This window comes from Tachysurus vachellii, chromosome 5 (assembly GCF_030014155.1).
Source record: "Tachysurus vachellii isolate PV-2020 chromosome 5, HZAU_Pvac_v1, whole genome shotgun sequence".
In the NCBI taxonomy this organism is placed as follows: Eukaryota; Metazoa; Chordata; class Actinopteri; order Siluriformes; family Bagridae; genus Tachysurus; species Tachysurus vachellii.
The window spans coordinates 2216249-2233254 of record NC_083464.1 but is presented as its reverse complement, the minus strand read 5'-3'; the positions used below and the strand labels follow the sequence as shown (position 1 = coordinate 2233254).

The 17006-nt window shown below is 42.8% G+C and overlaps 1 protein-coding gene across 4 annotated transcripts in view; it reads left to right on the top strand.

Moving 5' to 3' along the window:
- Window positions 1-17006, top strand: part of LOC132845493 (rho guanine nucleotide exchange factor 4-like) — a 124661-nt gene that overhangs the window by 43612 nt on the left and 64043 nt on the right. For 3 of the 4 annotated variants that reach the window (XM_060869491.1, XM_060869490.1, XM_060869489.1), the window contains exons 3-6: window positions 5088-8292; window positions 9083-10401; window positions 11343-11612; window positions 12997-13126. In XM_060869491.1, coding sequence (XP_060725474.1) covers window positions 5088-8292; window positions 9083-10401; window positions 11343-11612; window positions 12997-13126 — 4924 coding nt within the window. Of the gene's footprint in view, window positions 1-5087; window positions 8293-9082; window positions 10402-11342; window positions 11613-12996; window positions 13127-16436; window positions 16745-17006 lie in introns of those variants that run through there. The other variant, XM_060869492.1, reaches the window with a different exon arrangement.

The window sequence follows — 17006 nt, the reverse complement described above, 5'->3', positions numbered from 1 at the left end:
AGATGTTCTAATTTAATCCGAACCTCTCTGACTTGATCTGAGTTCTATGTGACTTGGTTTTGTATGGTAAATATTTGTCCTGTGTCATTGTCAGTATAACGCCTCCTTTCCCTGTGACCTCCTGCAGGGTTCAGGACATGTTTTGGTTCTAGTCTTGGCTCCGCCCTGTTCTCTCATTAGCCTGTTTCCTGTGTGTTCTGTGTGCTGCGTTAAGTCCTTGATTAGTTCGAGTGTGTATTTCCAGCTACTTCCTTGTTCTTTCATGATTTTATCATGATATCCATCCTGTTCGATCCTAAATGACATACTACTGTACACACTACACACTTACACTCTAGAGTGAGCGTTAAAGAATCATATCGTCTCAAAACAATCTTTTTTACCACTAATCAGAAATAGAAGTTGTTTTGCAGTCGATGGCGAATGACATCAAATGTGACGTTGCTACAGTAACTTTATCCTGAGATACGCTGAATTTTTAACACACACGTTCGTTTAAAGACGTGTTGTAGACATCTGGTCCACCAGAGGACCAGAAGTCGTGGTCTAATGGTTAGAGAGTCTGACTCCTAACCCTAAGGTTGTGGGTTTGAGTCTCGGCCCTGCAACACCACGACTGAGGTGCCCTTGAGCAAGGCACCGAACCTGCTCCCCGGGCACCGCAGCATAAATGGCTGCCCACTGCTCCGGGTGTGTGTTCATGGTGTTTGTGTGTCCACTGCTGTGTGTGTGTGTGTGTGCACTTTGGATGGGTTAAATGCAGAGAACGAATTCTGAGTATGGGTCACCGTACTTAACCGTACGTCACGTCACTCAGAGTGTCGTCGGCCATCTTGAAAGTGTTTCTTATCCAGCACCCGGTAGCTCCGCCTCTCCTCTACTACATAAATAAAGCTGCGAGTGTTTTGGTTAATAATAAATGCTTCATCCGAGTATCTAAGTGCATTTCTTCATCTGCTAGTTGGAGTTTTTAAGAACACATTGATTGATTTTATAGTTTTGATATAAAAATGACTCAAATTTCAACTCAAACCTACGTACATTTACTAATAGTAATAGAATTTAAACAAAAAAAAAAGCAGGATTTTCCAAACAATTCCAATCAGTCACTTCCTTGTTCCTGTTTTGTATTTTTCTTTTTTCTTATTTAGGCCACAAACAGAACCTTTCAACCCACATTTTGTTCTTGCGTCTAATCACGTATGGACCACTGAGCTCTTTCAGATCTTGTCTAAGCCTCAGAGGGTCAATATTTTCCTCCAATAACTGCTGTATAGTGTGTCAGGGACGTCCGGTCTGATCCACAGAGGGTTGGTCAGGCAGCAGGTCTTTGTTCGTTTACACCAATTAGCAGATATCTGATATGAGAGCTGATTGAAGACCACAACCGACTGATTAAAGAAATGGAATCAAAAAATCTGCAGCCACACTGGCTCCTGGGTTTCAGGCTATACGCATGAAACCTCCTCCATTCATGGTGTGTTCGTCAACCCGTATTTACTATTTGATACCCTAATACCCTGTTCACACCAACCCCTGATTCTTACCCAGCTTTAAAGCATTACTAAAACTGTCTACACACGTCCACGTCTGCTATCACACACACTCGCAGTATTGCTGCATGCTTCGGTGCTTCAGAAAGAGATCCCTGAGATCCTTCAATCCCTGACACCGTGGTTCAAATACATAGGCTGTAGATCGACGTCTATGATATGACACATTTCAGATAACGCTCTGTTTCTCTGCTTAGTAAAATGCATTCATTCTGTTAAATCCTCCGGTCCTCAGTATTAACGCACTCATCACGTCACCCTACTGTAGATTATTTCACCCTAACAGCACAATGCCGGGTGTTTTCCTTTATATCTGTCATGACGTAAGACAAGCTCTCTTTTAATCACATATTCAGAGTTTAACCCAAAGCCTTTACATGCTCTCGTGCTCTCACACAGAGATGCACAATGCTCAGACTGACACAAGGCTTCTTATGATTTTAAGCGCTTATCAGAACGCAGACCAGCCGTCCGGGTGCAGTTTCCTCTCAGCGAGTGTACAGTAACTGGAGGTGACTGATTTCACACCAGACTGTGGAACACGGCCAAGACAAGATTTCTGATTATCTGCTTCATGCTTCATTTATCAATGATTTGTTTGTTTTAAACCTGCACATAAAGGCACAGGTTTACGTGTCTGTGTGTGTACAGTGTCGGCGGTTCACGCTGTACATCGTATGTTCATAATAAGCCACATTACGGCACCAGTTTCTACAGTCTAATGGAGTTTTTGTTCTGTCTGTGTATCGCTAAGTATCAATAAGCTAAAATCACCTCCTCACCACTAAACCAGGAAACGGCATTATTATTGATATTAAAGAATCAAGCTGGTGCTGAAATAAGGAGCTTTTCTTTAACTGTGTTGACTAAACATATCTAGCTAGATGTTACGTCATAAACATATATATATATATATATATATATATATATTTATATATATATATATATATATATATATATCGTCGCTGTCAGACAGAATCCTCGTATCTCCAAAACCGTTATTTTTCAGGAAATTAAAAAAACGCCGTACCTTATCTGCAGTACACAGGGTTTAGTCCGCGTTGCAGTGGATTGTCTTGCTCTAAATTCCTGTCCTCAGACGAGCACCAGAACTAGCGGGGGTCAAGATTTTTTTTTCTTTGAGCCCAGTGTTTTGAAGACATTTACCTCAGAAGACGTGTTGATTCGTTGCGACTCTTCTTGAGGAGAAATATGCCGTGAAGCTCTCACACGGAGTGAGGAAGAGGTGGACAGTTGAAGTGTCCAATGGAGTTATGAGATTTGCGCTCAAGCTATTTTCAAGACTTTAGATTGGTTAATAACTTGTAAAAATAACAGACCCACGTGGGGACTGACCAATAGCATCGATATGTGAAAAAATATGAAATTGACCAAATTTGGACATACGAGGTTTCCGCCCGACAGCGACGATATATATCAATAACTCTGTAATGTTTGGTTAGTAAAGGCAGGGTGCAGTGTATATACTCAGTGTTGTATTAATTTAGGTGAATCTTCAAATATGTCCTTGGTATAAACTATAACACAAGTCTAATCTATGGCTGAATGGCATCGAAGACGAATAGCATGATAAGGTGCTGCAATGGGACGAAGAAACAAGGGTAGAACAGAACACCACTGACATGAAAACACAATATGGACCAAAAAACAACACTGAGGACAGTTTTGTAAGGACAATAATTTGGAAATAGCACAAAACAGGAAGCATGAATTTTAAATTGCTGGAACAATCTTCAGTGTTGAAGACCAATATCAATGATTGTGAAGGTGGAGCTGGAACGTGGAGGGTTTGTGCTGTGGTTGGTTGGTGTATTAGTATTTCTTCTCCTTCTCCTTCTTCTTCTTCTTCTTCTTCTTCTTCTTCTTATTATTATTATTATTATTATTATTATTATTATTATTGGTATAAAAGTCCAGGTGGCTAATCAGTGTTGCATTGAGGTCAGAGATCACCACTCATTTTGTTAGGAAAGTATGTGTGTGTGTGTGTGTGTGTGTGTGAGTTTACAAGCTTAAAGGCTTTCTTACATCTAGCAAGCAGGGATTGGTACAGATGAAGCAGGCTTTGAGTGTAAAACAGCAAAACCCCTCTGTCGTACCAGTCACAGCTCTCTCCCTCGTACTCTCGGGCTGTGGGAGGTGGTCACGCTGAGGTTTTCTGTTAGACTGGTTGACGCAGGTAGCCTGTAGCCTGTAACATTAGACTCTGCTGCATGGGGACTCCAGAGCGCCCCAGAGGATGGGAGATACAGTAGAAGATAAACAAAGAGATAAAGGGGAGGGCAGAAAGCTAACACATGAGTGGTGATTTACAGAAAGAGCCATTTATATTTGTTTAATTTAGTGCATAAGAGACCATGGGAGCAGTTTATAGTTGGATATCCACACACATCTGCATGCTTATCAAACACACAGCAGCCATCTCCATGCTTTGGACTGTAAGTAGTGTGAACTGAAGTAACTACTAGTGTGTGTGTGTGTGTGTGTGTGTGTGAGAGAGAGAGTGTCAGTGTAAATGGGTACAGAGGGTGATGAAGTGTGTAAGTGTTAAGTACAGCATTCTTCCTCTGGGTGCTTTATGGTGTCCAAGCAGCTTTTACTTCTCTGTGGATTTGGGTCGTGTGTCTGTGTGATTCTGCTTAAATTAAGCCTAATTTTCTGAGAATAATTGATTAATCTGAAGTTCTGAAGAAAGACTGCGGTTTTGTTCTTTCAGCTTAAATTCTCTCAACTACTCTTTTCTGCTATTTTATATTAAGTGGGGTTGAGAGTTTGTACCAGACAGGATGTTAGTCATCACACCATAAAACAGAAAAGCCAATCATGTTCAAATGTAGCACTGCAGATCATTCAGCAGAGTCTATGTGGGAGGGGGCGGAGTCTGTAGGGCTGAGAGTGTTTCTAATTTGCATGTTTGTAGAATTTATTTAAATAAAGGCTTTTTTGGGGGGTCACGGTGGCTTAGTGGTTAGCACGTCCGCCTCACACCTCCAGGGTCGGGGTTCGATTCCCGCCTCCACCTTGTGTGTGTGGAGTTTGCATGTTCTCCCCGTGCCTCGGGGGTTTCCTCCGGGTACTCCGGTTTCCTCCCCCGGTCCAAAGACATGCATGGTAGGTTGATTGGCATCTCTGGGAATTTGTCCGTAGTGTGTGATTGTGTGAGTGAATGAGAGTGTGTGTGTGTGCCCTGTGATGGGTTGGCACTCCGTCCAGGGTGTATCCTGCCTTGATGCCCGATGACGCCTGAGATAGGCACAGGCTCCCCGTGACCCGAGGTAGTTCGGATAAGCAATAGAAAATGAATGAGTGAGTGAGTAAAATATTGGGAAGGAACCTTGAGAAGAACTGTGAGTGAAAAGGTGATTTCCTTCTTCTCAGACAGTTATTCGTAGTACAGAATGGTACAGTAGTCGTACAGTATAGAGTACAACTGAGTTATAAATATCTTCTAAATGAAAAAGAAGACTTTGAAATGTTTTTATTTCTTTGCTAATTTATTTGTTTTCCCTGCAGGTCCAGGAAGCTCTTGGGACCCCGAACGACCCTGTTGGAGCAGAACAGACCAAGTGTGAGTGTGATTTATACCCACAAGGATGGAGAGAGCAGGAATCAGACAGTTCACATAAACCGTGGAATAATGAGGACGAGTTTTCGGCTCTGTTGGGGGTGGAACATCTTTACCCAGGATTGAGTTTAGAAAATGGACCTGAAGAGACAGACTATAAAGTGCAAGCAGGATTGAAAAACACACACTGCAGAGGGCAGGAAATACAACACATCAACACACTTAACACAGAGAAGGAAGAACTGAACACTCATCTCATTAACACGCACTGTGGAGCGCTTACAGAGGTAACACAGGAAAGATCACTATCACTATCAATTAATGGTCTCGACACAGTGGAACTCAGCACACAAGTTGTTCAAGGAACAGGAGAACAGAACACACAACATGTACACACACACAATCTAAAACACACCACAACAAAAAATACAGAGAAACTGAAAACACAAGACACTAAAAATACAGATGTGACACGCACAGCTTGCGTAGAGACAAACAACGAAGAAAGGGCAGGTTTACAAAACACAGAGAAAACAGACGATAGTATAGCAGGGGAAAGAATAAAGGACACCAGTGAACCTCGGTCTGGGAGATGCAGCTCTTCAACAAAAGAAACATATATTGATGTCAGAAGTTGCTTACAAACGACAGATCCATTTAGCTTAAATGGTTCTGGCAAGAACAACATAGAAATCAAGGGAATATGTAGTGCAGAGATAAACAAAAATATCCACGGTAACATAGACAAACATCTTGATAGATTACACAATACAAATAAACCAGAAATACACTCAACTGACAGCAGAGAGGTAGCCATCAAAGATACGGGTGCACTAATCTGCTCAGACCTCCACCATAAAAATGACAACAACCCACATGCACTATGTCCAGAAAGTTTTATAGACACAGCATGCACAACATGCTTCCAGCAAAGACAAACTATCAGGTCAGGGTGTGTAACTATCAAACACAAGTCATTACTGTCTCAGGATGACATATGCAATGGAAAGTCAAGCATCTACAATGCTGATGAACTTGACTCGCTAAGCAGAAGTGAACTGAAGCAGATTCGTCGCAATGAATACATTTTGCACGCGCAGACACATGAGAGTGGCAGCACAAACACCACGGGTGTAAAAGAAAATGCACTGAACACCGCTGCGGACTGCAACGATGCTCTGATTGTTTTCACAGCTTGTAGAGACTGTAACATTACAGAGAAATCACCATCCGAAACTAAGGAATCCTGCACAGCACACCTTAACACGTGTCATGGTGACACAAAGACTCATGACACTCTGAGTGTATCAGGTATCCACTTACTGCATTTAGGAGCTGAATCTGTGAAGTCTGGACTTCGTCAGTCCTTTAACGGTAAAGTGTTGCCTGCTTGTTCTGATGAGACAGCTGCAGAGATTTTAGTGCACACTGGAGCAGAGAAGCAACTACAAAAAAACCCACATGATCAGCAGCAGGACTTAGAGTCCAAGTTTCTGCCATGCTCCACAGACTGTCAGGATTTTGACAGAATCGTCTGGCTAAACTCACAAGTCACTGGAACAGAGAACAAGTCCACACTGTCCCATACAGGGGGGGTTAAACGGTCTGTGTCCAGGGAGGACAGAAGAAACAGATTTGAGGAGAGGGTTTTGGAGGATTCCTCCTTTCCACTTACCCCCTTACCGTTATCTACATCTCTGGAAAGACACCAAATACACAGTGAGTGCAAGGATATTAACTCCCACAGCCCAGAGCTTTTGATATCCACCAGTCGTTCTTGTGACAGATCACATTACTCCCTTTCCACGGAGGAGAAAGTAAAGAATCAAAGCCAGAAACTGACAAGGTCTGAGGAAGTGGAGGATAATCCATATTCAAAACATGGACAGAGAATAGACGATAAGCTTCATCTTCCATTCCATTCAACCAAGTCAAGCCAATCTGCCATTTGGACTGAGAACTGTATCTTATCAAATCCTGTTGAAACACAGGCTCCAATATTTACTGTTTGTCAGCCAAGGCACACACATGAGCAGTGTGTCAATGTCCTGAATAATCACACACTGTTTGTTGATTTAAAACATAAGAGAAGCATCTCTTCTTCCCAAGGGAATGTCATTGAGATCCCATTTCCAGAAACTAGCCCTGTTAAGACTGTTGAAAAGGACAATCCTAAATTAAATCAGCTTGAGCCTCATTGGACCTTCGCTGTATACAATAACACAGCCTCAGAAAAGTCATCAGACGCCAAAGAAGCTGTCGGGGTCTGTAATCCTTTGTTGGTACCTTTTTCTGATGGTCCAGAAAGTGATTCTGAGTATAGCGGTCAAACCACTTTCCTCGCTCTGACCTTTGACCAGAAGGAGGGTGCACTTCAGCAGGGCTTGGTCACCTTAGATGGTCTAAAGAAACCCTCAGATGTTCGGTTTCCTGTAGACTGGAGCAGTGAGGATTCTGCCGTTTCTGGTCTAGGTGAAGATTTCGAGAGCACTCACTGTGATTTCTGTACAGGGCAGGAGAAGGACTCAAAGCAACAAATACAAAAAGAGTCCCTTGGTAAGGATAAACATTTTGAGTGTAATATTGTAAGCACAGATGATAAACTACACCATTACCAAACGTGTCATGTAGATTCACAACCAATTCAGTCAGTTCCTAATGGACTTAGTCCTTTTGAACATTCTGGACAATGCAAACATATTAACCACACACATAAACACACTTCCCTCTCTGGCTACATACAAGAGACTGATTTAGACTCGTTCAGCTCTCAGCCACATCAGCCTGAAGATCCGGAGACACGGAATCCTCTCAAGCAGGACAAACAGAACGAGCTCTCTAGCTCAACTCAGCTCAAATTCCATAACAGTATCAGGAGCTGTGCTGAAAAAGAGGACAGTTCACTACCAACTTCTGGATTAAAGACAATACGCTACACCCAATCTGAGGTCCTGCTCCCCTCCCGAAGCCTGGAGCCTATCCCAGAGACCGACTGTTCCCTGGGTAACTTCCCTAATCCTAATGACGTTACCTTTCTAGGTGACCAGACAACAGAAACTGAGAAGGTTGGAAATGAAAAAATGAAACCCTCAGCATCAGACCAAGACATTCTAGGGATCGAATCCTGTGAGCACAGTTCATCACTATGCAAAGGTAAAAAGAAATTTATGGAATGTATAGGTGTAGCCTATAACATGGTCATATTTTGGCCCTGAGAAATGTTCATTTCTTACCTAATTATCTGTCTGAAATTTAATTATTTGGTCCAATTCAAGAATCAAGGGAAAGACCTGAGTTTGATTCAAACTGAGTAAAGTCTGAAATGTGAAAACTCCATGTAGTTTTTCATAAGCATTGTCCTACCTAACAAACTATCTTCAATCTTTAACTTTTACAATACTAGTGTTTTACTTGGGGGTCACGGTGGCTTAGTGGTTAGCACGTTCGCCTCACACCTCCAGGGTTGGGGGTTCGATTCCCACCTCCGCCTTGTGTGTGTGGAGTTTGCATGTTCTCCCCGTGCCTCGGGGGTTTCCTCTGGGTACTCCGGTTTCCTCCCCCGGTCCAAAGACATGCATGGTAGGTTGATTGTCATCTCTGGAAAATTGTCCGTAGTGTGTGATTGCGTGAGTGAATGAGAGTGTGTGTGTGTGCCCTGTGATGGGTTGGCACTCCGTCCAGGGTGTATCCTGCCTTGATGTCCGATGACGCCTGAGATAGGCACAGGCTCCCCGTGACCCGAGGTAGTTCGGATAAGCGGTAGAAAATGAGTGAGAGTGAGAGAGTGAGTGTTTTACTTTTTATCTAACTTTATATGCTACTATATTATAAAATAAGTTTCTTGCTAATGTCAGACAGCTAGCCGTACAGTGTTTAATTACAGAGAAACAATAACTACATACTGATAACATTTTAAATATTGTATTGTTTACTCTAACATCAGGAAAGTCTGAGGACCAGCCATGCTCCGCTTCCTCAGACCTGATCGAGGATAAGTCCCTGCAGAATGATGAAGACACATCAATCAAGTGTCCATCAACAGGATCCTTGGAACTGGATACGAGCAGCATTAATAGTGAGGACCAAGAGGAGCAGAGATCCCCTCTTGCTGGTCCCAATGTGAAATCACAACATTCAAAAAGTAAAGTTAAGCCATCCAAATTTTCAGTTTTCTCCAAAATGCCCTCGTTTAGACGAGGAAAAAGTATAGCAAGAGATGGGGGGGTGAGTAAGGGTGAAATTTCACCCAGGGACTTACAGGACAGAGGGGAGAACCTTTTGAGTCACCTGAGCCAGGATGCAGGACGAGACCCAGAGAGTCAGCTGGATAACTCAGATGATGAAGTCTTCTACAAAAGCGAGGTTGTAAATAAGCAAACAGAGCTTCAGGTAGATACAGAGGAGGAAGAGGAAGAGGATGATGTTTTTGGTCATGGAACTGGTGACATGGAGGGTTTGGAGATGCCACAACTTAAACAGAGCACAGGTAGTGAATGCTCAAGCTACAGGAGAAGCAAAAGTACAGAAGGCCTAAGCTTTCGCTTGCGTTTTGCCCAGGCTCACAAGTCTCTGTCAAGCTTTTTTGAGTCTCGGTCCATGGATAAGTACAACGAGTGTCCAGAATCAGAAGATACACGGACTAAGCTTTCGTGGAAGAAGCAGAAACGGGCGAAGGAGGTGGATCTTCTAAGGCGTACATTGTCTGTGCCAGACACTGAGAAAGATGGAACTAAAGTTATGCAGCGACATACAGACCCACTTAGCAAGCGTGGTGTCCTGAGAGATGGAGTTGGCACATCCCTGAAGGACAGCAAATCAAACGGGCGCAGTAGGAGGTGCTTATCAATTACATTCATTGATTCCTCTGAAGCCTTGACTTCTGGTGACTCTGGTCCTCTCTCACCAACGGCCCCACTAGCTAGTCAGCAGTTATCATGCTGTTCCAAAATGCCATCAGGGAACAGTGAAAACCCAGAATTGCCTATTAGACCAATGAGTCCCAAACCAAGCAGTCCAAGGTCTGCAGGGCAGAAGCAGCGATTCCGGTACCCCTCTTCACGTGCAAACACTCTTTCTCTGATTATTCTCGGCCAGAGCGTAAGTGTCTCAGAGCCGCCTGAGAGACCGAGGTCCCTCAAACCTAAAGTGGGACGTCAGGGTTCTCTCAGCCCACTGGGACCCAGCAATTACCTCGAGGATGGCAGCATAGACAGCCCCTCACCAATCAACATCGTTACATCTACGACAGATAATGAATTTGAGGCAAGCAAAGTTTTTTCTGTATTATTTCTGCTTTTGCATTGTCATTACCATGTGAGTGTTAATTCTGTTCTACATAATGTATGATCCACAGTCCAGATAATACATTGTGTCTGTTATGCATAGCGCAGGGCTAATATGTGCATAGCTGAAAGTCATAGCTTTAGCAGGATGTTATATATTTGTATTAATTCCTTGATTTACTTAAGTATTTTCACACTGTGGGGATAATTTAAGTATTTTCTTTACAGTTATAGGTATAAGCATGGAATATAGTATGGAATATAGTAAGGTTCCGATGCGTGTTTTTGAAAAAGAACTGCCCAGTAAAATTACACACTGTCCTTGGTTCAATCCATCAGCTAATTATCAAGCATTTTACAGGGGACATCAGATAGGAACAGGAAAACTGATCATGTAAACAAGTGGCATAGGGTTCAAAGATAAGCATTGCAACATGCTAAAAATGTGAGAATACTGACATCTAGAGGTGGCTTTGCAAATAGGTAATGGGGATATCCAAATCTAGATGAAATTAAATAGGGTCCATGACTTTCCTGTGTCTTCTTTATTGACTTATATGAAGCGGGTGATGGAATGGAAATTCTTTAGGCACCACTCAATTACCCAAACTGTCAGAAAAAAAAATATAGGTGTAATCTTTTAAGTTCTATTTATGTACTATATTATTTATATTTTTTTCCAACACAACATGCAAATGCTCAGAGTCCACTAACAAAAAGGACTTTATTGAATCAGGTCTATGAGAACTGGGTATTGTTCTTGTCATCAAGAAAAAAAATGAAGTAAATTATGATTAGATAAAGATCATATTTGTTTGTTTTAAATCATAAAATAGTTATCATTCAATGCACAAATGCCTAGGAATGAAATGCTTTGCCCAAGGATACTGTGGCAGTCTGATGATGCTTTTTATGAAACAGCCTAGTGTATCGCTGAAGGTATCTCCCGGAAGTCCTAGTCTCTTCAGAAACTCTACTGTAATGAAGACTGTGACGAGTCCTCCTGCTGGATCATCCAGTATGAGAACCACATCTAGGTCCAGCGTTGGCACTACCCTATCTATGCAAGGTGGATTGCAAACATGTTGTTTTAGGGATGATCTGTGGATCGAGGATGAGAAAAAGCGTCAGAAGAGGCTGACAAGGGGAACAGCAAAGAGGGGCAGTCATCCACTGGAGGAGATAGAAGAAGTAAGATGTCTAGTGGAGCAAAGATTTCAAAGCCTCTCTTCACTTTTTTCTTCTCTTTTGTCCATGCTCCCTTTTCAAAAATCTTTGTGATGTCTGTCATCTCTTGTCTTTTTTCATGTTTGTTACTTTTCCAAAAATCCTCCTCTACTATACTTAACACTTGCAATTCTCTTTTGTACTTTGCTTGCAGTCTGCAGTATTTTGTCTTCTCCAGTTCACAACCTTTTATTTCTGACCCTACTGATTACTACGTTGACTTGTTCTTCTTTTACTAGTCGGTGATTTAGGTGTGTTAAATGATGGGAAAATGAAATTGTGCTGGGCCACAGCAGAACCAGCTGTGGTCTCTATCTATGGTCGATATCTTGAATGTGTTAGTAGAGACATAATTCCAATCCAGCTCCAGTCAGTCTACATATTTCTCCATATACCAGGTATGGTGCTCAGGTGTGTTGGCTGACAACTCTGACAACTTACCAGCTGTTAAACCAAAGGCCAACCTGGTAGACCATCTGCAAGTGCACATATCTGCTCTTTATACCACATGCAGTTCATCTTTTTCTATCTTCTATATTTGTAATATTAAGATATTTATATATTTTGTTTTTTATTTCTATATAAGTACATTCTGGGGGGCACGGTGGCTTAGTGGTTAGCACGTTCACCTCACACCTCCAGGGTTGGGGGTTCGATTCCCGCCTCCACCTTGTGTGTGTGGAGTTTGCATGTTCTCCCCGTGCCTCGGGGGTTTCCTCCGGGTACTCCGGTTTCCTCCCCCGGTCCAAAGACATGCATGGTAGGTTGATTGGCATCTCTGGAAAATTGTCCGTAGTGTGTGAGTGAATGAGAGTGTGTGTGTGTGTGCCCTGCGATGGGTTGGCACTCCGTCCAGGGTGTATCCTGCCTTGATGCCCGATGACGCCTGAGATAGGCACAGGCTCCCCGTGACCCGAGGTAGTTCGGATAAGCGGTAGAAGATGAATGAGTGAGTGAGTGAAGTACATTCTGTTTTATTTTTACTCCATGCTGTGTCTAGTTGTTTGTGTGACAACATTTCATTTGAACATTTTTGTCAGCTGAAAATTGATAAATGTGTAAATAAATGTTTGCCAGATTTTAATTCCCTCACTGTTGCAAGCTGAAAACAACAAAACAGCTTGATATTGATGATGTATTAGTAATGATCATTTTGTTTGGTATGGGTTTTGGAGCCGGTATTTGATTGGTCTCAGCTGGCTGGAAATTAGCAAGGGCTGGTTTGAGAACTATATGTTATTAATGTCTGTGTGATTAGTAACATTAGATAAGATAAACTTTTATTCGTCCCACAATGGGGAAATTTCTCAGGATTACGAGGATAACACACTGTAATCTCTTACTCCAGGTGAGGACCCGGCTGTCTCTATGTGCATTGAAAGTGTTTCCTGGAATGCCACTCCGAAGTCTGAGCTTCTCTCACAGCACCCCGACTGGGCTGGACTTCCTCAGCTGGAGACGACGCATGTCCTCCCCTGGTGAGTACTGAGGCTTTTAGACTTTTCATGTCAGCTTGTGCTCATTTCTAAAACATTACTCAGAACCTCTGATCGTATCTGAGTTGGTTTTATATTTGTTTTCTGGTGCTTGTAACTGGTTGTACATTTGTGGATATGCCCAGGTACATACAGTTAAAATTAGGCTTGTTTTGGTAATATAGAGTGTTTAGATGTTGTGTGTGATGTTTGTGGATACTGGTAGCTTAGGAGTAGAGAACCTACCGTAAGACAACCACTGACTTTCTTGGCCAGTGGTTGATGTGGCTGATAAACTGGTGCTTTTTGAACTGTTTCAGGGATCGAACCAGTCTGTAGCAGAACGAATTAACATAAGATTTCGAAATGGTATGTTTTTTTAGCCATACTGTTGTCAACATACGGTGCTGTTCATCACTTATCACAGGAATTTTATATTATATCTTACACATTTGAGTCAAATACACCTCAATAGGTAATAAACACTGACAGACTTTGGCACTTGGCATTAGGCCAAGTTTAGGTGTTGTTGTAATGTTGACAGGCTACCTGTAGGTGGCAGCTGAACTGTGGTAAAGCCTTAAATAATATTAACTCAAAGCCTAAACTGCAGTAAAGGCTCTGTTTTGTTTTTTGTTTTTTTGCAGTGGACAATACTGGACCTGTAAAAAATACAAATGCTTCCTATTTGGGAAAGTGTCATGTTCTATAAGACCGTGAATATTTGATGAGTCTGGAAATGTATCTAAAGTTATCTACCTAAAAGTTAAAGCAGTGGGGGGCACGGTGTCTTAGTGGTTAGCACGTTCACCTCACACCTCCAGGGTTGGGGGTTCGATTCCCGCCTCCACCTTGTGTGTGTGGAGTTTGCATGTTCTCCCCGTGCCTCAGGGGTTTCCTCCGGGTACTCCGGTTTCCTCCCCCGGTCCAAAGACATGCATGGTAGGTTGATTGACATCTCTGGAAAATTGTCTGTAGTGTGTGATTGCGTGAGTGAATGAGAGTGTGTGTGTGTGTGTGTGCCCTGTGATGGCTTGGCACTCCGTCCAGGGTGTATCCTGCCTTGATGCCCGATGACGCCTGAGATAGTCACAGGCTCCCCATGACCCGAGGTAGTTTGGATAAGCAGTAGAAGATGGATGAATGAAAGTTAAAGCAAGACAGGAGAATTGTCCCTGGAAAGCATTACACAGATTCATTACTTCTGTAAATTTGATCAGGTAGCTCTTAAGCAGAAAACATGTGGCTCTCGTGATGTCCTCAGGGACTAGAACATTAATAATTTAACGGTGTGGGCAACTTGCTCTTGACTATGAGTTGACTATTTAAAAAGTTTCTGAAACCTATAGCAGCCATATGTATTCCTTATATCTCACATTAACCCTATGCACCTACACACTCCACTGACCATCCTTATCCTGAGAGTGAGGTCAGGTCTGTCACACCAGATGTCCCCTGTAATTAGATCAATTTGTGTTTTGTATTGGAGGAAGAGATTCGTAGCTGTAGGACTTGACCCTGTGTGTTTAATACTAAACCAACACCTTCTTTTAAACAATATAGAATCTAAAAGTGTTTTGTGCATTTTAGCACTAAGATATGCATAGACTGTGATCTGATATGATGACCCTTCAGTATGTTACCTCAACTAACAAATGTAGTCTAAACACAAGTCATGTTTCTGCCTAGCTAAGATTACCTAGATACTGTAGAAGCTACCCAGTAGCTTTATGTTTAATTTCCCTGCAAATTTCTAGCACACTAATTTAATTAGTTTGTCCCCTTAGTTTCAGTCAGCAACAGCTTCAACTGGTGACACGGTGGTATCATGGATAGTGTAACAGCTTCATAGCTCCAAGGTCTCAGGATCTTGATGTTGAGATCAGGTTATTGTCAGTGTGGGGTTTCTGTGAATGTTCTCAGTGTGTGCTCCTACCTCCAAGGAACATGCAAGTAGATTTATTTTTGATTGAGTATGCTAAATCGCCCCTAGACGTGAACGTGTAGGTGGACTTGGTGTGTATTCCTGCCTTATGGCCAGTGTTCCCAGGGTATTTCCAGGATTTATTGTCATCCTCATCAGGAGAAAAATTATTGTAGCTAAACTGTACTACATTTATTGATTTTTTTTTTAAATAAATAATGTATTTAGGGGGCACGGTGGCTTAGTGGTTAGCACGTTCGCCTCACACCTCCAGGGTCGGGGTTCGATTCCCGCCTCCACCTTGTGTGTGTGGAGTTTGCATGTTCTCCCTGTGCCTCGGGGGTTTCCTCTGGGTAGTCTGGTTTCCTCCCCCGGTCCAAAGACATGCATGGTAGGTTGATTGGCATCTCTGGAAAATTGTCCGTAGTGTGTGAGTGAATGAGAGTGTGTGTGTGTGTGTGTGCCCTGTGATGGGTTGGCACTCCGTCCAGGGTGTATCCTGCCTTGATGCCCGATGACGCCTGAGATCCAGGCTCCCCGTGACCCGAGGTAGTTCGGATAAGCGGTAGAAGATGAATGAATGAATAAATAATGTATTTACTTCAGTCTCTGAATTTATTCATGAAAACATCTTGCTTAATACCAAGCTACTAAAATTAGTTTTGGTACACTTTGCCTAGAGGGAGTATCCTATATCAGTGTGGGAGATTGAGCGAATCTCTATTTAACCAGTAAGTCACCCATTTTACTAATGGCTGGAGTTCCTGAATACCCAGTGCTGGGAGGAAAAGCACCAGCAGATGTTTGTGTGTTACAGTATCATTATATAGGACTGGGATGACACTGGATCACATTTCTAGCATGCTTCATATAAGATATAATGTATAATGCATACAGTGAGCGTTTGTGTACGCTTGAATATATGAGCTCCATCCATCTTTAGCCATAAGCAGCAGCGCCATGAAGGCGATGCCATAAAGCGGATTGGGTATGCACAGACGGGCAGGAAATCCCATCATTATAGCTTCCTGTGTGACACTCTGCAAAGCACTGGGGCTTTATCCATTACAGCCAGGTTTCAGCAGGAGAGATAGATGGAAAAAGGACAAGAGAGAGGGAAAATAAGTGAGGGGTGAAATGAGCTGCTTTCAGCGCCGCTCTAATGCTATTAGTGGCACTTTTTCATCTCTTGAGTTCCCCCTTAATGCCCCCCACTGATGAATGGTGTGCTGCTATGGGAAAGAAGAAGAAGTGACAGAGCAAGAGAGAGAGCGAGTGAGCGAGAAAGAGAGGGATAAATAGAGAGAGAGAGAGAGAGAGAGAGAGAGAGAGAGAGAGAGAGAGTCAGAGAGGAGGAGCTGCAGATCCTACAGCAGAGAGGCTGTTGCTAGTGACCAGGCAGCAGTATCAGCAAGCACTTCCTCACTCACACACACACACACACAGCATTTCTGTTGAGATCGCAGCAAACGGGGGGAGACGCTTGTGCACGGCCATGCGCACCCAGCAGGGCGGCGCTGAAGGCTCTGTGCCTCTGCCCGGGGGTAGTTGTGGCAGTAGCAGTGGCAGTTCAGGCTTGTCACCTGGATCAGACTCAGATGCCAGTCTTGGGCCTGGCACTTACACTGGATATGGGGGAACCTTGAGGGGTATCTTAGCTCGCTATTGGAGCCTTGAGAGCCTTCACTCCACCACGGGTAAGATTAACATGCAGAACTATGACAACTTTCTATTTTATTATAGTCCAACAACTACTGACTAATAATGCTCATATAGTTGGTGTCATTGCTTTTATTTTGGTTTATGTTTGTTGGGCATGATGGATGAATAGAGGAGTACATAGTTACTACTACTAATAATAATAATAATAATGATGATGATGATGATGATGATGGCTTAATAGTAGTATACTTTTTTGTTGTTCTCTGAATGTTCCTTGCTTCTTGTTTATTGTTGGAT